The following is a 23,988-nucleotide window of genomic DNA, read 5'->3' on the forward strand; positions in this document are numbered from 1 at the left end:
TTAATAATGGAGAATAAACACTCCAAATTTCTAAGAGATCGCTCTGACTATCAGAGCAATTCTGTATACATCTGGAATCGTAAACAGAGAGGGGAATATAGACGAAATCAATTCCCCTCAGGCACACGGAGGGGCAGCAGGGGACGCAGAAGACACGGATCAAATTCGAGAAATGTTTCTTTCTCAAGCAGTGATAATGAATGTTCCTCAGATGAAGGCAACAAACTCTCTGTGTCCACTACTGCCCAACCTATGCCTACTGCTACTCCTATTGCTCAGAATGTACCATCCCTCCCTACAGGCATATTAAAGAATAAGTATACATATACTCCTGTCCCAGAGAATTTACAAATAGTAAGACAAAAGGAGTCACATTCACAGGAACATCCGACTAGTCAACACACTACTTTACACATGCCCACTGCTCCCCCCACCGTGACCATAACCAATACAAGCCTGACCTCCAATGATCTAGAACAGGTTTTTCCACAGGCCCTGGATCAAACACACAGTGGAGGGCAGACCAAAGTAGGTCAGGGCAGATATCCACGCAGGGGGAACAAACCATTGAGCAAATACAAATGAATACCAATGTTATTAATCTGTCATCTGTTAATTTAACATCACAACAGGTTTCAGTTTTAGCCCTAGGCTTAGGCTTCTCACCCACGAGCAACTTTAACCTTTTTCAAACACTCATTGATGTAAATCGCCTAATTAGAAGCCTGACCTTGAAAAAACATTTCAGTAGTACAAACACTGTGCAAAACGAACAACCTATACCCATAACCTCTACTCCTAATAATATTAGTGATTTCTCAGAAATGTGTGACATAGTCACTCTACAGTCCCTAGCTATAGAGTCATCCACAGACATGGGTTCAATTAATATGGGTACCACACTCATAGAAAAATCCAAATTCTACCCTATAATGTCCAGAGGACAAATATTGGAGACTTACCAGCACAGGATCGAAACAGATCTAATTAAGCTTCAAAAAGAAACCAAAAAAGTTAAACAAAATCTTACACTCAAACAGAAAGATGCACTAGCCCAACTTAAGGGCAACAATCAGATAGTGATACGCCCCGCCGATAAAGGCGGGGCAGTAGTTGTAATGAACAGGAACGATTACATTACAGAGGCCAAACGCCAACTACATAACACAAACGATTATGAAAAACTACGCAGAGATCCCACCAATTTGTATAAGTCACAATTGAAACACATTTTGGATGATGGTAGGGAACAGGGATTTCTGGATGACAAGACCGTCCAATACCTAGATGTACAATATCCCAGAACTCCCTGTTTCCACCATTTTCCGAAAGTTCACAAAAGTATTGACAATGTCCAGGGCCGACCCATTGTGAGTGGGATAGACTCTCTTTTGGAGCACCTCTCACAGTGGGTGGATTCCATTTTACAGCCCATGGTCCTGTCCTTGGTGTCATATGTTCGTGACACCAAGCATATAATTAATATTTTGGAGTCTTTTGAATGGAAAGAGAAATACATGTGGTTAACTATAGATGCAGTTGCCCTATACTCTTCCATACCCCACAGGAAGGGCCTGCAAGCAATTTCTTATTTCCTTCAGAGCCACAGTAACTATTCTTCTGAGTTCCAGACCTATGTCATCACAGTAATTGAGTTTCTCTTGACTCATAATTTTTTTAAATTTGATGGGGATTTCTATCTCCAGAGATGCGGCACGGCCATGGGAGCCAAGTTTGCTCCCTCGTACGCCAACCTATATTTAGGTTGGTGGGAGCTGTGCCGCATCTTTGGAGATGACAATCCTTACAGAAATGACATCAAATTTTATAGGAGATACATTGATGACCTCCTCCTGGTATGGTCAGGTAAACAGACAGATGTGCCATCCTTTTTAGAATTTTTAAATTCTAATGATTTAAATTTAAAGTTTACCTTTGAGTCACACAGCACATGTATTAACTATTTAGATCTAACCCTGACAGGCACACACGACAACGGCGTCTCCATGAGTGTCTATCGTAAGCCCATCTCAGGGAACACCTTGTTGCATGGCAACAGCAGCCATCCTAAACAAATGAGATTCGCTGTCGCAAAAGGACAATTCACTAGATTAAAGAGAAACTGCTCAGATACATCTACTTACAACAAGGAAGCAGACATGCTGTCAGAAAGACTGCGTGAGAGAGGCTATCCTTTATATGATGTTACAAGGGCCAAAAAGTCCCTTGAACATACTGACAGAAAGATTCTATTACAAGACAAACAAATCAGCATCCCCTCCAAGTCCTCCCAAGGCGTGTACTTTGTCACGCAATTCAGCGCCCAGTACAATAAAATATGCAATATAGTAAAAAAACACTTTGCTCTACTGGCTGCCGATGACAAATTGATAACTACAGTAGATCAAGGTCTGAGATGCTCCTATAGGAAAAGTAGTACACTAGGAGGCATTTTAGCACCCACTGAACTTAAAAAGACTGAGAACAACCAAAGCTCGTGGTTAAGGCACTGCGGGATGTACAAGTGTGGCAGTAGACGTTGTAAACCCTGTGACTTTGTTCAGGTGACTAAAGATTTTACGTCCTACACTACTGGTCAAACTTTTGACATTAAGTCTTGCCTCAACTGTACAGCCAGCAATGTTATATATCTTATTTCTTGCACCCAATGCCATCTGCAATATGTAGGACTCACCTCTAGAGATATGAACTCAAGACTCAGAGAACACCTATCATCCTTTAATATAGGTAAAGCAACCACGCCATTGGTACTCCATTTCAATGGCAAACATGACAATGATCTTAGTTCATTCAGGTGGTGTATCATCGAAAAAGTAGTCCTGCCTAGCAGAGGTGGCAATATTAGTCAACTACTTGCCAAAAGAGAGGCATTCTGGATGTTCAAATTAGACACCAGAATACCTAAAGGACTTAACTCCAGGTATGATTTAATAAATTACTGGGAATAACCACCAGTCTTTTGTTATCTCTCCTGAATCTAACCTCTTGACCTGTATATATTTTTCCCATAACACAGGGCGCCTTATCACCTACATATATATCCACTCAACAGTGAGACGTAGTCCCACAGATAGTTTATTTGGTAACCAGTCCCTTGGAATCTTCTTATCTATCTATTATGTACTTGTAGATCATTTTCTATACGCAATATAAACGTGTTCCCTATTTTTATTATTTTTATTGTTATTACAATTTTTCCCATTTCATTCAGTCTTACAACTTATAACCTAATAATTACTGTTTACATAGGACTTATTGTGTACACACACTCTACTGTGGTCATTATTATATGTAAAATAACTGCATTTTTTCTTTCAAGACAATTTATTAATTATGTTTCAAGTAATTTTATCACATAGCTTTGGATACGCATATTGTGTCATTTATTATATTCAAATTACTAGCATCGGCACCTGAGGATACAATTGTGCTCCCTTTGTCTAACTGCTAGCCTTGATGGATCAATGTCCAGCTCTATTTGACTCTCTCAAATTTAATACCATTTGTTTACACTTGCGTTTTTTGGTTTTTTGGATATTATGTTTCTCTTTTGTAATTTAATGTGTATTTCTCTGTTTAGGCATTTGCTTCTTTATATGTAACACATATGACACTTCCGAAAGCGGGCGGGTTGTTTTTCTTTTAAATTTTCTTTTTAACCAATAAGAATCAACCTAAGGTGTTAAATGCACCTGTCAGGCCCAGCACCTGTATGCTATGACTAAGGCTCTATAGCCGAAACGCGTAAGCCCAGTGCTGCGCCTGCTCTTGTGTCTTCATGTCTCTCCATGTATCGTTTTTAATGATGAATAATAAATTTTGCTAATTTTATCGGAGCATCCAGTACTACTCCTTTTTTGCCGTATAGTTACATGTGAGCATGTTCTGTGTAATGTTACATGTGAGTATATTCTGTGTAATGTTACATATGAGCATATATAGACTGGCATCAGCATATGAGCATATTCTGTGTAATGTTACACATGAGCATATTCTGTGTAATGTTACATATGAGCATATTCTGGGTAATGTTACATATGAGCATATTCTGTGTATAGTTACATAAGAGCATATTTAGACTGGCATCAGCATATGAGCATATTCTGTGTAATGTTACATATGAGCATATTCTGTGTAATGTTACATATGAGCATATTCTGTATAATGTTACATATGAGCATATTCTGTGTAATGTTACATATGAGCATATTCTGTGTAATGTTACATATGAGCATATTCTGTATAATGTTACATATGAGCATGTTCTGTGTAAAGTTACATATGAGCATATTCTGTGTATAGTTACATGTGAGCATATTCTGTGTATAGTTACATGTGAGCATATTCTGTGTAATGTTAAATATGAGCATATTCTGTGTAATGTTACATGTGAGCATATTCTGTGTATAGTTACATGTGAGCATATTCTGTGTATAGTTACATGTTAGCATATTCTGTGTAATGTTATATGTGAGCATATTCTGTGTATAGTTACATGTGAGCATGTTCTGTGTAATGTTACATGTGAGCATATTCGGTGTAATGTTACATGTGAGTATATTCTGTGTAATGTTACATATGAGCATATTTTGTGTAATGTTACATATGTGCATATTCTGAGTAATGTTACATGTGAGTATATTCTGTGTATAGTTACATATTAGCATATTCTGTGTAATGTTACATATGAGCATATTATGTGCAATGTTACATGAGCATATTCTGTGTAATGTCACATGTGAGCATACTCTGTGTAATGTTACATGTGAGCATATTCTGTGTAATGTTACATGTGAGTATATTCTGTGTAATGTTACATATTAGCATATTCTGTGTAATGTTACATGTGAGCATATTCTGTGTAATGTTACATGTGAGTATATTCTGTGTATAGTTACATATGAGCATATTCTGTGTAATGTTACATATGAGCATATTATGCGTAATGTTACTTGTGAGCATATTCTGTGTAATGTTACATGTGAGCATATTCTGTGTAATGTTACATATGAGCATATATAGACTGGCATCAGCATATGAGCATATTCTGTGTAATGTTACATATGAGCATATTCTGTGTAATGTTACATATGAGCATATTCTGTGTAATGTTACATATGAGCATATTCTGTGTATGGTTACATAAGAGCATATTTAGACTGACATCAGCATATGAGCATATTCTGTGTAATGTTACATATGAGCATATTCTGTGTAATGTTACATATGAGCATATTCTGTGTAATATTACATATGAGCATATTCTGTGTAATGTTACATATGAGCATATTCTGTATAATGTTACATATGAGCATATTCTGTGTAATGTTACATATGAGCATATTCTGTGTATAGTTACATGTGAGCATATTCTGTGTAATGTTATATGTGAGCATATTCTGTGTATAGTTCCATGTGAGCATATTCTGTGTAATGTTACATGTGATCATATTCTGTGTATAGTTTCATGTGAGCATATTCTGTGTATAGTTGCATGGGAGCATATTCTGTGTAATGATACATGTGAGCATGTTCTGTGTTATGTTACATGTGAGCATATTCTGTGTAATGTTACATGTTAGCATATTCTGTGTAATGTTATATGTGAGCATATTCTGTGTATAGTTCCATGTGAGCATATTCTGTGTAATGTTACATGTGATCATATTCTGTGTATAGTTTCATGTGAGCATATTCTGTGTATAGTTGCATGGGAGCATATTCTGTGTAATGATACATGTGAGCATGTTCTGTGTTATGTTACATGTGAGCATATTCTGTGTAATGTTACATATGAGCATATTCTGTATAATGTTACATATGAGCATATTCTGTGTAATGTTACATATGAGCATATTCTGTGTATAGTTACATGTGAGCATATTCTGTGTATAGTTACATGTGAGCATATTCTGTGTAATGTTAAATATGAGCATATTCTGTGTAATGTTACATGTGAGCATATTCTGTGTATAGTTACATGTGAGCATATTCTGTGTAATGTTATATGTGAGCATATTCTGTGTATAGTTCCATGTGAGCATATTCTGTGTAATGTTACATATGAGCATATTCTGTGTATAGTTACATGTGAGCATATTCTGTGTATAGTTGCATGGGAGCATATTCTGTGTAATGATACATGTGAGCATGTTCTGTGTTATGTTACATGTGAGCATACTCTGTGTATAGTTACATGTGAGCATGTTCCGTGTAATGTTACATGTGGGCATATTCTGTGTAATGTTACATATGAGCATATTCTGTGTATTGTTACATGTTAGCATATTCTGTGTATAGTTACATGTGAGCATATTCTGTGTATAGTTACATTTTAGCATATTCTGTGTAATGTTATATGTGAGCATATTCTGTGTATAGTTACATGTGAGCATATTCTGTGTAATGTTACATGCGAGCATATTCTGTGTAAAGTTACATGTGAGCATATTCTGTGTATAGTTACATGTGAGCATATTCTGTGTAATGTTACATGTGAGCATATTCTGTGTATAGTTACATGTGAGCATATTCTGTGTATAGGTACCTGTGAGCATATTCTGTGTAATGTTACATGTGAGCATGTTCTGTGTAATGTTAAATGTGAGTATATTATGTGTAATGTTACATGTGAGTATATTCTGTGTAATGTTACATGTGAGCATATTCTGTGTAATGTTACATGTGAGCATATTATGTGTAATGTTACATGTGAGCATGTTCTGTGTAATGTTACATGTGAGTATATTCTGTGTAATGTTACATGTGAGCATATTATGTGTAATGTTACATGTGAGCATATTCTGTGTATAGTTCCATGTGTGCATATTCTGTGTAATGTTACATATGAGCATATTCTGTGTATAGTTACATGTGAGCATATTCTGTGTATAGTTGCATGGGAGCATATTCTGTGTAATGATACATGTGAGCATGTTCTGTGTTATGTTACATGTGAGCATATTCTGTGTAATGTTACATGTGAGCATACTCTGTGTATAGTTACATGTGAGCATGTTCCGTGTAATGTTACATGTGAGTATATTCTGTGTAATGTTACATCTGAGCATATTCTGTGTAATGTTACATATGAGCATATTCTGTGTAATGTTACATGTGAGCATATTCTGTGTAATGTTGCATATGAGCATATTCTGTGTAATGTTACATGTGAGCATATTCTGTGTAATGTTACATATGAGCATATTCTGTGGAATGTTACATGTGAGCATATTCTGTGTAATGTTACATATGAGCATATTCTGTATAATGTTACATATGAGCATATTCTGTGTAATGTTACATATGAGCATATTCTGTGTATAGTTACATGTGAGCATATTCTGTGTAATGATACATGTGGGCATATTCTGTGTATAGTTACATGTGAGCATATTCTGTGTAATGTTACATATGAGCATATTCTGTGTATTGTTACATGTTAGCATATTCTGTGTATAGTTACATGTGAGCATATTCTATGTATAGTTACATGTTAGCATATTCTGTGTAATGTTATATGTGAGCATATTCTGTGTATAGTTACATGTGAGCATATTCTGTGTAATGTTACATGCGAGCATATTCTGTGTAAAGTTACATGTGAGCATATTCTGTGTATAGTTACATGTGAGCATATTCTGTGTAATGTTACATGTGAGCATATTCTGTGTATAGTTACATGTGAGCATATTCTGTGTATAGGTACATGTGAGCATATTCTGTGTAATGTTACATGTGAGCATGTTCTGTGTAATGTTAAATGTGAGTATATTATGTGTAATGTTTCATGTGAGCATATTCTGTGTAATGTTACATGTGAGCATATTCTGTGTAATGTTACATGTGAGCATATTATGTGTAACGTTACATGTGAGCATATTCTGTGTAATGTTACATGTGAGTATATTCTGTGTAATGTTACATGTGAGCATATTCTGTGTAATGTTACATGTGAGCATATTATGTGTAATGTTACATGTGAGCATATTCTGTGTAATGTTACATGTGAGCATATTGTGTGTAATGTTACATATGAGAATATTCTGTGTAATGTTACATGTGAGTATATTCTGTGTAATGTTACATATGAGCATATTCTGTGTAATGTTACATGTGAGCATATTGTGTGTAATGTTACTTTTGAGAATATTCTGTGTAATGTTACATGTGAGTATATTCTGTGTAATGTTACATATGAGCATATTCTGTGTAATGTTACATGTGAGCATATTCTGTGTAATGTTGCATATGAGCATATTCTGTGTAGTGTTACATGTGAGCATATTCTGTGTAATGTTACATATGAGCATATTCTGTATAATGTTACATATGAGCATATTCTGTGTAATGTTACATGTGAGCATATTCTGTGTAATGTTACATGTGAGCATATTCTGTGTAATGTTACATATGAGCATATTCTGTGTATAGTTACATGTGAGCATATTCTGTGTAATGTTACATGTGAGCATATTCTGTGTAATGTTACATATGAGCATATTCTGTGTAATGTTACATGTGAGCATATTCTGTGTAATGTTACATATGAGCATATTCTGTGTATAGTTACATGTGAGCATATTCTGTGTATAGTTACATATGAGCATATTCTGTGTATAGTTACATGTGAGCATATTCTGTGTAATGTTACATGTGAGCATATTCTGTGTAATTTTACATATGAGCATATTCTGTGTATAGTTACATGTGAGCATATTCTGTGTAATGTTACATGTGAGCATATTCTGTGTATAGTTACATGTGAGCATATTCTGTGTATAGTTGCATGGGAGCATATTCTGTGTAATGATACATGTGAGCATGTTCTGTGTTATGTTACATGTGAGCATATTCTGTGTAATGTTACATATGAGCATATTCTGTATAATGTTACATATGAGCATATTCTGTGTAATGTTACATATGAGCATATTCTGTGTATAGTTACATGTGAGCATATTCTGTGTATAGTTACATGTGAGCATATTCTGTGTAATGTTAAATATGAGCATATTCTGTGTAATGTTACATGTGAGCATATTCTGTGTATAGTTACATGTGAGCATATTCTGTGTATAGTTACATGTTAGCATATTCTGTGTAATGTTATATGTGAGCATATTCTGTGTATAGTTACATGTGAGCATATTCTGTGTAATGTTACATGTGAGCATATTCTGTGTATAGTTACATGTGAGCATATTCTGTGTAATGATACATGTGAGCATGTTCTGTGTTATGTTACATGTGAGCATATTCTGTGTAATGTTACATGTGAGCATACTCTTTGTATAGTTACATGTGAGCATGTTCTGTGTAATGTTACATGTGAGCATATTCGGTGTAATGTTACATTTGAGTATATTCTGTGTAATGTTACATATGAGCATATTTTGTGTAATGTTACATATGTGCATATTCTGAGTAATGTTACATGTGAGTATATTCTGTGTATAGTTACATATTAGCATATTCTGTGTAATGTTACATATGAGCATATTATGTGCAATGTTACATGAGCATATTCTGTGTAATGTCACATGTGAGCATACTCTGTGTAATGTTACATGTGAGCATATTCTGTGTAATGTTACATGTGAGTATATTCTGTGTAATGTTACATATTAGCATATTCTGTGTAATGTTACATGTGAGCATATTCTGTGTAATGTTACATGTGAGTATATTCTGTGTATAGTTACATATGAGCATATTCTGTGTAATGTTACATATGAGCATATTATGCGTAATGTTACTTGTGAGCATATTCTGTGTAATGTTACATGTGAGCATATTCTGTGTAATGTTACATATGAGCATATATAGACTGGCATCAGCATATGAGCATATTCTGTGTAATGTTACATATGAGCATATTCTGTGTAATGTTACATATGAGCATATTCTGTGTAATGTTACATATGAGCATATTCTGTGTATGGTTACATAAGAGCATATTTAGACTGACATCAGCATATGAGCATATTCTGTGTAATGTTACATATGAGCATATTCTGTGTAATGTTACATATGAGCATATTCTGTATAATGTTACATATGAGCATATTCTGTGTAATGTTACATATAAGCATATTCTGTTCAATGTTACATATGAGCATATTCTGTATAATGTTACATATGAGCATATTCTGTGTAATGTTACATATGAGCATATTCTGTGTATAGTTACATGTGAGCATATTCTGTGTAATGTTATATGTGAGCATATTCTGTGTATAGTTACATGTGAGCATATTCTGTGTATAGTTACATGTTAGCATATTCTGTGTAATGTTATATGTGAGCATATTCTGTGTATAGTTCCATGTGAGCATATTCTGTGTAATGTTACATGTGATCATATTCTGTGTATAGTTTCATGTGAGCATATTCTGTGTATAGTTGCATGGGAGCATATTCTGTGTAATGATACATGTGAGCATGTTCTGTGTTATGTTACATGTGAGCATATTCTGTGTAATGTTACATATGAGCATATTCTGTATAATGTTACATATGAGCATATTCTGTGTAATGTTACATATGAGCATATTCTGTGTATAGTTACATGTGAGCATATTCTGTGTATAGTTACATGTGAGCATATTCTGTGTAATGTTAAATATGAGCATATTCTGTGTAATGTTACATGTGAGCATATTCTGTGTATAGTTACATGTGAGCATATTCTGTGTATAGTTACATGTTAGCATATTCTGTGTAATGTTATATGTGAGCATATTCTGTGTATAGTTCCATGTGAGCATATTCTGTGTAATGTTACATATGTGCATATTCTGTGTATAGTTACATGTGAGCATAATCTATGTATAGTTGCATGGGAGCATATTCTGTGTAATGATACATGTGAGCATGTTCTGTGTTATGTTACATGTGAGCATACTCTGTGTATAGTTACATGTGAGCATGTTCCGTGTAATGTTACATGTGAGTATATTCTGTGTAATGTTTCATGTGAGCATATTCTGTGTAATGTTACATATGAGCATATTCTGTGTAATGTTACATGTGAGCATATTCTGTGTAATGTTGCATATGAGCATATTCTGTGTAATGTTACATGTGAGCATATTCTGTGTAATGTTACATATGAGCATATTCTGTGTAACGTTACATGGGAGCATATTCTGTGTAATGTTACATATGAGCATATTCTGTATAATGTTACATATGAGCATATTCTGTGTAATGTTACATATGAGCATATTCTGTGTATAGTTACATGTGAGCATATTCTGTGTAATGTTACATGTGGGCATATTCTGTGTATAGTTACATGTGAGCATATTCTGTGTAATGTTACATATGAGCATATTCTGTGTATTGTTGCATGTTAGCATATTCTGTGTATAGTTACATGTGAGCATATTCTGTGTATAGTTACATTTTAGCATATTCTGTGTAATGTTATATGTGAGCATATTCTGTGTAATGTTACATGTGAGCATATTCTGTGTAATGTTACATGGGAGCATATTCTGTGTAAAGTTACATGTGAGCATATTCTGTGTATAGTTACATGTGAGCATATTCTGTGTATAGTTACATGTGAGCATATTCTGTGTATAGGTACATGTGAGCATATTCTGTGTAATGTTACATGTGAGCATGTTCTGTGTAATGTTAAATGTGAGTATATTATGTGTAATGTTACATGTGAGTATATTCTGTGTAATGTTACATGTGAGCATATTCTGTGTAATGTTACATGTGAGCATGTTCTGTGTTATGTTACATGTGAGCATATTCTGTGTAATGTTACATGTGAGCATACTCTGTGTATAGTTACATGTGAGCATGTTCCGTGTAATGTTACATGTGAGTATATTCTGTGTAATGTTACATGTGAGCATATTCTGTGTAATGTTACATGTGAGCATATTCTGTGTAATGTTGCATATGAGCATATTCTGTGTAATGTTACATGTGAGCATATTCTGTGTAATGTTACATATGAGCATATTCTGTGTAATGTTACATGTGAGCATATTCTGTGTAATGTTACATATGAGCATATTCTGTATAATGTTACATATGAGCATATTCTGTGTAATGTTACATATGAGCATATTCTGTGTATAGTTACATGTGAGCATATTCTGTGTAATGTTACATGTGGGCATATTCTGTGTAAAGTTACATGTGAGCATATTCTGTGTAATGTTACATATGAGCATATTCTGTGTATTGTTACATGTTAGCATATTCTGTGTAATGTTATATGTGAGCATATTCTGTGTATAGTTACATGTGAGCATATTCTGTGTAATGTTACATGCGAGCATATTCTGTGTAAAGTTACATGTGAGCATATTCTGTGTATAGTTACATGTGAGCATATTCTGTGTAATGTTACATGTGAGCATATTCTGTGTATAGTTACATGTGAGCATATTCTGTGTATAGGTACATGTGAGCATATTCTGTGTAATGTTACATGTGAGCATGTTCTGTGTAATGTTAAATGTGAGTATATTATGTGTAATGTTACATGTGAGTATATTCTGTGTAATGTTACATGTGAGCATATTCTGTGTAATGTTACATGTGAGCATATTATGTGTAACGTTACATGTGAGCATATTCTGTGTAATGTTACATGTGAGTATATTCTGTGTAATGTTACATGTGAGCATATTCTGTGTAATGTTACATGTGAGCATATTATGTGTAATGTTACATGTGAGCATATTCTGTGTAATGTTACATGTGAGCATATTGTGTGTAATGTTACATATGAGAATATTCTGTGTAATGTTACATGTCAGTATATTCTGTGTAATGTTACATATGAGCATATTCTGTGTAATGTTACATGTGAGCATATTGTGTGTAATGTTACATATGAGAATATTCTGTGTAATGTTACATGTGAGTATATTCTGTGTAATGTTACATATGAGCATATTCTGTGTAATGTTACATGTGAGCATATTCTGTGTAATGTTGCATATGAGCATATTCTGTGTAATGTTACATGTGAGCATATTCTGTGTAATGTTACATATGAGCATATTCTGTATAATGTTACATATGAGCATATTCTGTGTAATGTTACATGTGAGCATATTCTGTGTAATGTTACATGTGAGCATATTCTGTGTAATGTTACATATGAGCATATTCTGTGTTTAGTTACATGTGAGCATATTCTGTGTAATGTTACATGTGAGCATATTCTGTGTAATGTTACATATGAGCATATTCTGTGTAATGTTACATGTGAGCATATTCTGTGTAATGTTACATATGAGCATATTCTGTGTATAGTTACATGTGAGCATATTCTGTGTATAGTTACATATGAGCATATTCTGTGTATAGTTACATGTGAGCATATTCTGTGTAATGTTACATGTGAGCATATTCTGTGTAATGTTACATATGAGCATATTCTGTGTATAGTTACATGTGAGCATATTCTGTGTAATGTTACATGTGAGCATATTCTGTGTATAGTTACATGTGAGCATATTCTGTGTAATGTTACATGTGAGCATATTCTGTGTAATGTTACATGTGAGCATATTCTGCGTAATGTTACATGTGAGCATATTCTGTGTAATGTTACATATGAGCATATTCTGTGTATAGTTACATGTGAGCATATTCTGTGTAATGTTACATATGAGCATATTCTGTGTAATGTTACATATGAGCATATTCTGTGTAATGTTACATGTGAGCATATTCTGTGTAATGTTACATATGAGCATATTCTGTGTATAGTTACATGTGAGCATATTCTGTGTAATGTTACATATGAGCATATTCTGTGTATAGTTACATGTGAGCATATTCTGTGTAATGTTACATGTGAGCATATTCTGTGTAATGTTACATATGAGCATATTCTGTGTAATGTTACATGTGAGCATATTCTGTGTAATGTTACATGTGAGCATATTCTGTGTAATGTTACATGTGAGCATATTCTGTGTAATGTTACATATGAGCATATTCTGTGTAATGTTACATGTGAGCATATTCTGTGTAATGTTACATGTGAGCATATTCTGTGTAATGTTACATGTGAGCATATTCTGTGTAATGTTACATATGAGCATATTCTGTGTAATGTTACATGTGAGCATATTCTGTGTAATGTTACATATGAGCATATTCTGTGCAATGTTACATGTGAGCATATTCTGTGTAATGTTACATATGAGCATATTCTGTGTAATGTTACATGTGAACATATTCTGTGTAATGTTACATATGAGCATATTCTGTGTAATGTTACATGTGAGCATATTCTGTGTAATGTTACATATGAGCATATTCTGTGTAATGTTACATGTGAGCATAGTGTGTGTTATGTTACATATGAGAATATTCTGTGTATAGTTACATGTGAGCATATTCTGTGTAATGTTACATGTGAGCATATTCTGTGTAATGTTACATGTGAGCATATTCTGTGTAATGTTACATATGAGCATATTCTGTGTAATGTTACATGTGAGCATATTCTGTGTAATGTTACATGTGAGCATATTCTGTGTAATGTTACATGTGAGCATATTCTGTGTAATGTTACATATGAGCATATTCTGTGTAATGTTACATATGAGCATATTCTGTGTAATGTTACATGTGAGCATATTCTGTGTAATGTTACATATGAGCATATTGTGTGTAATGTTACATATGTGCATATTCTGTGTAATGTTACATGTGAGCATATTCTGTGTAATGTTACATATGAGCATATTCTGTGTAATGTTACATATGAGCATATTGTGTGTAATGTTACATATGAGCATATTCTGTGTAATGTTACATGTGAGCATATTCTGTGTAATGTTACATATGAGCATATTCTGTGTATAGTTACATGTGAGCATATTCTGTGTAATGTTACATGTGAGCATATTCTGTGTATAGTTACATGTGAGCATATTCTGTGTAATGTTACATGTGAGCATATTCTGTGTAATGTTACATATGAGCATATTCTGTGTAATGTTACATGTGAGCATATTCTGTGTAATGTTACATGTGAGCATATTCTGTGTAATGTTACATGTGAGCATATTCTGTGTATAGTTGCAAGTGAGTATATTTTAGATACTGACACCAGTTATTGGAGAAGTGTAGCTAGTTGTGGTGTCTGTATTTTGTGTCTTTTGAAAGCCGATGTCCTTCTACTGCTCATAACTATTATTTTACCTTTGCTACTTTCCTGTAGGCCCTCCATCTTCTCCGATGAACCTGATCTCTAGTGTGAATGGCACCTCTGTAACCTTGGAGTGGAACCCACCTCTGGATACAGGTGGGCGCAGGGATGTCGTGTACAATATCATTTGCCGCCGCTGTGCATGGGATGCGGGTCAATGTGAGCCATGTGGGGGTGGGGTCCGTTACACCCCCCAACAGATGAGCCTAGCAAAGACCTCTCTCACTGTGGGAAATCTACAGGCCCACATGAACTACACCTTCTGGGTGGAGGCGGTCAACGGGGTGTCTGACTTTAGCTTGGAGCCACGGATGTTTTCCACAGTGAATATAACTACAAACCAGGCAGGTAGGAGCATATGCAATGTGCGGCCACCTGTGAAAGAAAAAGGTTTCTACCTCAGACCAGAAGCTAGTCATTTAGTATAATTGCCCCATAAAGCACATGGATACCATGTCTGTTGAGCGCCAATATATATATACTCATATAACTAACATATGTGAAAGTCAAATTGAACCTTTATGATTTACCTAGAGCATACAATAAAAATTACTTATATTGTCAAATTTACAAATTTCTCGTATACTGCTATTTTGGAATTTAACTCCAATCCATGAAAGCATACTAAAGTAGGCCCAGGACATGTTTTGGTCAATGTAAAGCAGCAGAGTATATAATAAAGGTGTACAAGTTACCTGTAGAGGAAGCTACAGCAGACATTATTGATTGACAGCAGGAAACACAGCTATGTATTCACTTACTATTACTGCGCACACTGTCTGGACAGATACACTCTCAGTTTGTGTTTAAACAATTTACTTTATTTAATAGTGCTTCCAGCTATACAACTTAGTTTACCATAGAGTTTTACTATATATTGGCTAATGCTACTATGCACTAAAGCTCCCTCTACAGGTTACTTATATAACATTGCAACACACACTGCTTCCATATTGTGCTCAAGACACTTGGACATCCTGAGGCTGCCTCAATATGCTCTCATAGACTGGAGCTAAGATTCAGCCAAGAAGACCAAGTGAAACAGGTCAATTTCATTACAGAATTACAAAATTAATTTATAACATTTTTTTTAACACTATATGCTTTATCTGAATAGAGAACATTTAATTTTGATTCCCATGTCCCTAACCATGAATATAGAAATACAGATAAAATTCAGAGTACAATTTACCATAAAACATGGAAATTGGGTGAGTGCTATGAATTATGTTCTATATCACTAGATATGACTTAGAATATCAGCGGATACCTTAGGGCAGGAATGATTTTACCATAAGTCAAGGATTATCACAACCCAGATGCTAAAAGTTGGCAGTATTAAGAAAATTACCAGCTTTCTATTTATTTAGGAGTTCCATTTACCCAACACACCTAAATCAAGTTAGGAATTTTTACCTTGGACTTGGTATTAAAATACCATCCTGTGTGTAGAAAACCCATAGTGACCTGGTCTTTATATACCATTGTCTGCTGGTGTAATTTAACACCAAGGGGTAGATTTATTATATGTCCGCCCGACATCACTAAATGCCAACAGCATACGCTGTCTGTATTTAACATTGCACAAACATTTCTGGTGAAATGCTTGTGCAATGCCGCCCCCTGCAGATTCGCGGGCAATCAGCCGCTAGCAGTGGGTGTCAATCAACCCGATCGTATCCGATCGGGATGATTGCTGTCCGCCGCCTCAGAGGTCGTGGATGAGTTAAGGAGCAGCGGTCTTTTGACCGCTGGTTCTTAACTTTTGTTTCCAGTGAGCCCGAAGGCTTGCGCGGAAACAAGCAGCATCCGCAGAATTATAAGTATACCCCCAAGTATCTTATCTCTGGTATAATTGCTCTGGCAACAGCAACTAAACATATGCTTGGTTTAACATTCTCACACAAATATGAAAGAACTGGAAAATTCCTGGTCTCAACATTAGCTAAATGAATACAATGTGTGCAATATATTGAATTTGCTTTAAATGTGTAGTTAAATTGCTTTTCCTGAATATAAGTCTAAGGGCCCTATGATCTAACCTTCGCCAGCCCAGACGTGAAATAAAAACATTTGTCTAAGAGATGCAAGATGTCTCCCATAGAATGTAATGGAGTTCGCTGGTGAGGGAAGCTTCCCTGATGAGAGCAAAGGGGGCTCACTTTAAAATTGTATCACCAACACAAATCAAATTACTGTTTTCAGCCTATAGTATCTTACAATCACCCCTATTTTCATATGCTGGTGTTTGTGTATGAGGATAATATGGCCTCTATTTAACAAAGTCTGGCGGATCTGATCCGACAGTGCGGATCAGGTCCGCCAGACCTCGCTGAATACGGAGAGCAATACGCTCTCCATATTCAGCATTGCACCAGCAGCTCACAAGAGTTGCTGGTGCAACGCTGCCCCCTGCAGACTCGCAGCCAATGGGCCACCAGCAGTGGGGTGTCAATCAACCCGATCGTACTCAATCGGGTTGAATTCCGGCGATGTCTGTCCGCCTGCTCAGAGCAGGCGGACAGGGTTATGGAGCAGCGGTCTTTGTGACCGCTGCTTCATAACTGCTGTTTCTGGAGAGCCTGCAGGCTCGCCAGAAACACGGGGCATCAAGCTCCATTCGGAGCTTGATAGATTGGCCCCATTGTGTGTTGTGTATTTGAACACAATCTCACCACCTTTCATTTTGCAATACTAACAGTGAGATCCACAGGAAGAAAATGTTTAGAGATTAGAACAGACATGATGGAGAAGTTTCAACTAAATCCATATACAGTAAATACACACACACACATATACACACACATCTTCATGCGCACACACACATATACATATGGACACACACATACACAGACACACACACGTATATACGCACACAAACACACACATACATAGACATCGCACATACATACAAATGGATAGACACACACATCTTCAGGCGCACACACACATACATACATATGGACACACACAGACACATATACATACACACATACATACGCACACACCCACACACATTTATATGCACACAAACACACACATACATAGACATTGCACATACATACAAAAGGATACACACACATACACAAGCACACACAGACATAATCACACATACACACACAAATAAATACATGCACACACCCTTGGGATCACACATACAATCTTGCTAGTTTAGGCTCTTTGATCATGTACATAGATAATATGGGTTCTACTGTCTTCCACTGCTTATAGGACGTTATAAACTGTATATGCAGTGTTCTTAGCTTTATTGACAGCATTTTGTAATTTAGGTAAAACTAATAATGGTTCTGGCACTCAGTGGATGTGAATGCATTAAATAAAAAAAAAACTTAATTAACAAACTCCATAAACACGTGCATTCAACCGAGCAAGTGAACTTTGTTGTTGAAAATAATTATTAGGCTCTATTTGGCTGTCACAGATTATCTTGCCCCTATGAATTACTGGTTTCCCTTGAGCCGGGTGCTTTGGAGTAGAGCGTATGGGCTTCTCTATCATGTTAATCAGGCAACAATGTTATTTCAAAGTGATACAGGGGCTCCAAATATCATTTATAAGTCACATTTCTAGAAACTGTATATTGTGATGTATTCTTATATATCTAGATATGACTTGTAGACTGTTTATTGGTTGTGCAGTGAGCGCACAGTATGTAGCCGATTCACTAAAGAATAGAAAGATAAGTGAGCTTTTGTGAATCAGCTGCAAAGAAAAACATACGTCTAGATTACAAGTCTTGCGTTAGCCTTAAAAAGCAGCGTTGAGAGGTCCCAACACTACTTTTTAACCCCCGCTGGTATTACGAGTCTGGCAGGTACAGGTGCACTGCTCACTTTTTTTCCGCGACTCGAGCTTACCGCAAATCCCTTTACATCAATTGCATATCCTATCTTTTCAATGGGATTTGCCTAACGACGGTATTACGAGTCTTTGAAAAAGTGAGCAGTACACCCTCTCCTGTCAAGACTCCTAAGGCATTTAAAAGTTAGTAGTTAAGTGTTTTATGGGCTAACGCCGTAACATAAAACTCTTAACTAAAGTGCTAAAAAGTACACTTACACCCATAAACTACCTATTAACCCCTAAACCGAGGCCAACCCCCCCACATTGCAAACACTTAAATAAAGTTTTTAACCCTTAATCTGCCGACCGGACATCGCCGCCACTTAAATAAATATATTAACCCCTAAACCGCCACAATCCCGCCTCGCAAACACTAGTTAAATTTTATTAACCCCTAATCTGCCGTCCCTAACATCGCCAACACCTACCTACATTTATTAACCCCTAATCTGCCGCCCCCAACGTCGCCGCCACTATATTAAATGTATTAACCCCTAAACCTAAGTCTAACCCTAAACCTAACCCCCCTAACTTAAATATTATTTAAATAAAACAAAATAAAATTACTACAATTAAATAAATTATTCCTATTTAAAACTAAATACTTACCTATAAAATAAACCCTAAGATAGCTACAATATAACTAATAGTTACATTGTAGCTAGCTTAGGGTTTATTTTTATTTTACATGCAACTTTGTATTTATTTTAAGTAGGTAGAATAGTTACTAACTAGGTATTAACTATTTAATAACTACCTAGCTAAAATAAATACAAATTTACCTGTAAAATAAACCCTAACCTAAGTTACAATTACACCTAGCACTACACTATAATTAAATTAATTACCTAAACTAACTACAATTAATTACAATTAAATTAAATAAACTACAGTACGAAAAAAAAAAAATCCAATCAGCCAATAGAATGACATCTCAAGGTAGGGTGATCTTCAAGGGGGTAGTGTTAGGTTTTATTAAGGGGGGATTGGGTGGGTTTTAGAGTAGGGCTGGGTGTGTGGGTGGTGGGTTTTAATGTTGGGGGGGTATTGTATTTTCTTTTTCAGGTAAAAGAGCTGATTACTTTGGGGCAATGCCCCGCAAAAAGCCCTTTTAAGGGCTATTTGTAATTTAGTATAGGGTAGGTATTTTTATTATTTTGGGGGGCTTTTAATTTTATTAGGGGGATTAGATTAGGTGTAATTAGTTTAAAAATTTGTAATTATTTTTTTATTTAATTTAGTGTTTGGTTTTTTTGTACTTTCGTTTATTTTATTTTATTGTATTTAGTTTAGGGATTTTATTTAATTATAGTGTAGTGTTAGGTGTAATTGTAACTTAGGTTAGGTTTTATTTTACAGGTAAATTTGTACTTATTTTAGCTAGGTTGTTATTAAATAGTTAATAACTATTTAATAACTATTGTACCTAGCTAAAATAAATACAAACTTGCCTGTAAAATAAAAATAAACCCTAAGATAGATACAAATGTAACTATTAGTTATATTGTAGCTATCTTAGGGTTTATTTTATAGGTAAGTATTTAGTTTTAAATAGGATTCATTTATTTAATTGTAGTAATTTTATTAAGATTATTTAAAATTATATTTAAATTAGGGGGGTGTTAGGGTTAGGGTTATACTTAGTTTTAGGGGTTAATAACTTTATTATAGTGGTGGCGACGTTGGGGGCAGCAGAGTAGGGGTTAATAAATATAATGTAGGGTTTGGCGATGTTGGGGTCAGCAGATTAGGGGTTCATAGGTATAATATAGGTGGCGGCGGTGTCCGGAGTGACAGATTAGGGGTTAATAATATAATGCAGGTGGCGACGATGTTGGGTGCGGCAGATTAGGGGTTAATAAATATAATGTAGGTGTCGGCGATGTTGGGGTCAGAAGATTAGGGGTTCATTAGTATAATGTAGGTGGCGGCGGTGTCCAGAGCGGCAGATTAGGGGTTAATAGTTATAATGTAGGTGGCGGCGATGTCGGGGCAGCAGATTAGGGGTTAATAAGTGTAAGATTAGGGGTGTTTAGACTCGGGGTTCATGTTAGGGTGTTAGGTGTAGACATAAAAAGTGTTTTCCCTTAGGAAACAATGGGGCTGCGTTAGGAGCTAAACGCTGCTTTTTTGCAGGTGTTAGGTTTTTTTTCTGCCGGCTCAGCCCCATTGTTTCCTATGGGGAAATCGTGCACGAGCACGTTTAGCTAGCTCACCGCTGACTTAAGCAGCGCTGGTATTGAGGTGAGATGTGGAGCTAAATTTTGCTCTCAGCTCACTTTTTTGCGGCTAACGCCGGGTTTAGAGAAACCTGTAATACCAGCGTTGTCTTAAGTGAGCGGTGAGAAAAAAAGGCTTGTTAGCAACGCACAGCTTAAAGACAAAAACTCGTAATCTAGCCGATAGGAACTTAGAATGTATAATATAGAGCATCTGGTGAAGCCAGACAGACCTCTTTGTAAAGCTCACAAGGGAATTCCGCTGACTGTCCTCAGCTGAGCTGAAATATTATTAGGAATGTCTGAATGATGCGTATTGTTTAGGTGTTTGTGTTTATGCAAACAATGTTATTGTTGTATATAACTGTGACTTAATAATGTGAATGTAGAAAATAAATACATATGATTAAACTAGAAAATTAATAATAAAATGAATTCACCTACAGGGAGTGCAGAATTATTAGGCAAGTTGTATTTTTGAGGATTAATTTTATTATTGAACAACAACCATTTTCTCAATGAACCCAAAAAACTCATTAATATCAAAGCTGAATAGTTTTGGAAGTAGTTTTTAGTTTGTTTTTAGTTATAGCTATTTTAGGGGGATATCTGTGTGTGCAGGTGACTATTACTGTGCATAATTATTAGGCAACTTAACAAAAAACAAATATATACCCATTTCAATTATTTATTTTTACCAGTGAAACCAATATAACATCTCAACATTCACAAATATACATTTCTGACATTCAAAAACAAAACAAAAACAAATCAGTGACCAATATATCCACCTTTCTTTGCAAGGACACTCAAAAGCCTGCCATCCATGGATTCTGTCAGTGTTTTGATCTGTTCACCATCAACATTGCGTGCAGCAGCAACCACAGCCTCCCAGACACTGTTCAGAGAGGTGTACTGTTTTCCCTCCATGTAAATCTCACATTTGATGATGGACCACAGGTTCTCAATGGGGTTCAGATCATGTGAACAAGGAGGCCATGTCATTAGATTTTCTTCTTTTATACCCTTTCTTGCCAGCCACGCTGTGGAGTACTTGGACGCGTGTGATGTAGCATTGTCCTGCATGAAAATCATGTTTTTCTTGAAGGATGCAGACTTCTTCCTGTACCACTGCTTGAAGAAGGTGTCTTCCAGAAACTGGCAGTAGGACTGGGAGTTGAGCTTGACTCCATCCTCAACCCGAAAAGGCCCCACAAGCTCATCTTTGATGATACCAGCCCAAACCAGTACTCCACCTCCACCTTGCTGGCGTCTGAGTCGGACTGGAGCTCTCTGCCCTTTACCAATCCAGCCACGGACCCATCCATCTGGCCCATCAAGACTCACTCTCATTTCATCAGTCCATAAAACCTTAGAAAAATCAGTCTTGAGATATTTCTTGGCCCAGTCTTGACGTTTCAGCTTGTGTGTCTTGTTCAGTGGTGGTCGTCTTTCAGCCTTTCTTACCTTGGCCATGTCTCTGAGTATTGCACACCTTGTGCTTTTGGGCACTCCAGTGATGTTGCAGCTCTGAAATATGGCCAAACTGGTGGCAAGTGGCATCTTGGCAGCTGCACGCTTGACTTTTCTCAGTTCATGGGCAGTTATTTTGCGCCTTGGTTTTTCCACACGCTTCTTGCGACCCTGTTGACTATTTTGAATGAAACGCTTGATTGTTCGATGATCACGCTTCAGAAGCTTTGCAATTTTAAGAGTGCTGCATCCCTCTGCAAGATATCTCACTATTTTTTACTTTTCTGAGCCTGTCAAGTCCTTCTTTTGACCCATTTTGCCAAAGGAAAGGAAGTTGCCTAATAATTATGCACACCTGATATAGGGTGTTGATGTCATTAGACCACACCCCTTCTCATTACAGAGATGCACATCACCTGATATGCTTAATTGGTAGTAGGCTTTCGAGCCTATACAGCTTGGAGTAAGACAACATGCATAAAGAGGATGATGTGGTCAAAATACTCATTTGCCTAATAATTCTGCACTCCCTGTATATCAAATCTACAGGCATGTAGCAGTTTCACACAATATCAGAGTAACATACTGTAAGACCATATTGTGGTCCCAGCACTTGGACTGGAAAACTCTGCTTATATTAAAGAGAGAAAAAATATAAGTAGTGTGTTTATGTGCATGTGTGCGCTTGTGTGTGTGAGCTTGCATGTGAGTGTTTATGTGCATGTGTGTGTGTGTTTATGTGTGTGCTTGCATGTGTGGGTTTATGCGCATGTGTGTGTTTATGTGTGTGCTTGCATGTGAGATTTTATGTGCATGTGTGTGTGTTTATGTGTGTGCTTGCATGTGAGATTTTATGTGCATGTGTGTGCTTGTGTGTGTGAGCTTGCATGTGTGTGTGTTTATGTGTGTGCTTGCATGTGTGGGTTTATGTGCATGTGTGTGTGTTTATGTGTGTGCTTGCATGTGTGGGTTTATGTGCATGTGTGTGTGTTTATGTGTGTGCTTGCATGTGAGATTTTATGTGCATGTGTGTGCTTGTGTGTGTGTGAGCTTGCATGTGTGTGTTTATGTGCATGTGTGTGTGTTTATGTGTGTGCTTGTATATGTGTGTTTATGTGCATGTGCGTGTGTTTATTTGTGTGCTTGCATGTGTGTGTGTGTGTTTATGTGCATTTGTGTGTTTTTACGTGTGTGAGCTTGCATGTG

General features: G+C 36.1%; 1 protein-coding gene across 1 annotated transcript in view; it reads left to right on the top strand.

Annotated features, from left to right (window-relative positions):
- EPHA8 (EPH receptor A8) overlaps positions 1–23,988 on the top strand; it is a 261,148-nt gene that overhangs the window by 175,181 nt on the left and 61,979 nt on the right. The window contains 1 exon segment of the mRNA XM_053690913.1: positions 15,239–15,574. Within this exon segment, the coding sequence (XP_053546888.1) occupies positions 15,239–15,574 (336 nt within the window).

The sequence above is a fragment of the Bombina bombina genome, chromosome 8, assembly GCF_027579735.1.
Source record: "Bombina bombina isolate aBomBom1 chromosome 8, aBomBom1.pri, whole genome shotgun sequence".
Classification (NCBI taxonomy): domain Eukaryota; kingdom Metazoa; phylum Chordata; class Amphibia; order Anura; family Bombinatoridae; genus Bombina; species Bombina bombina.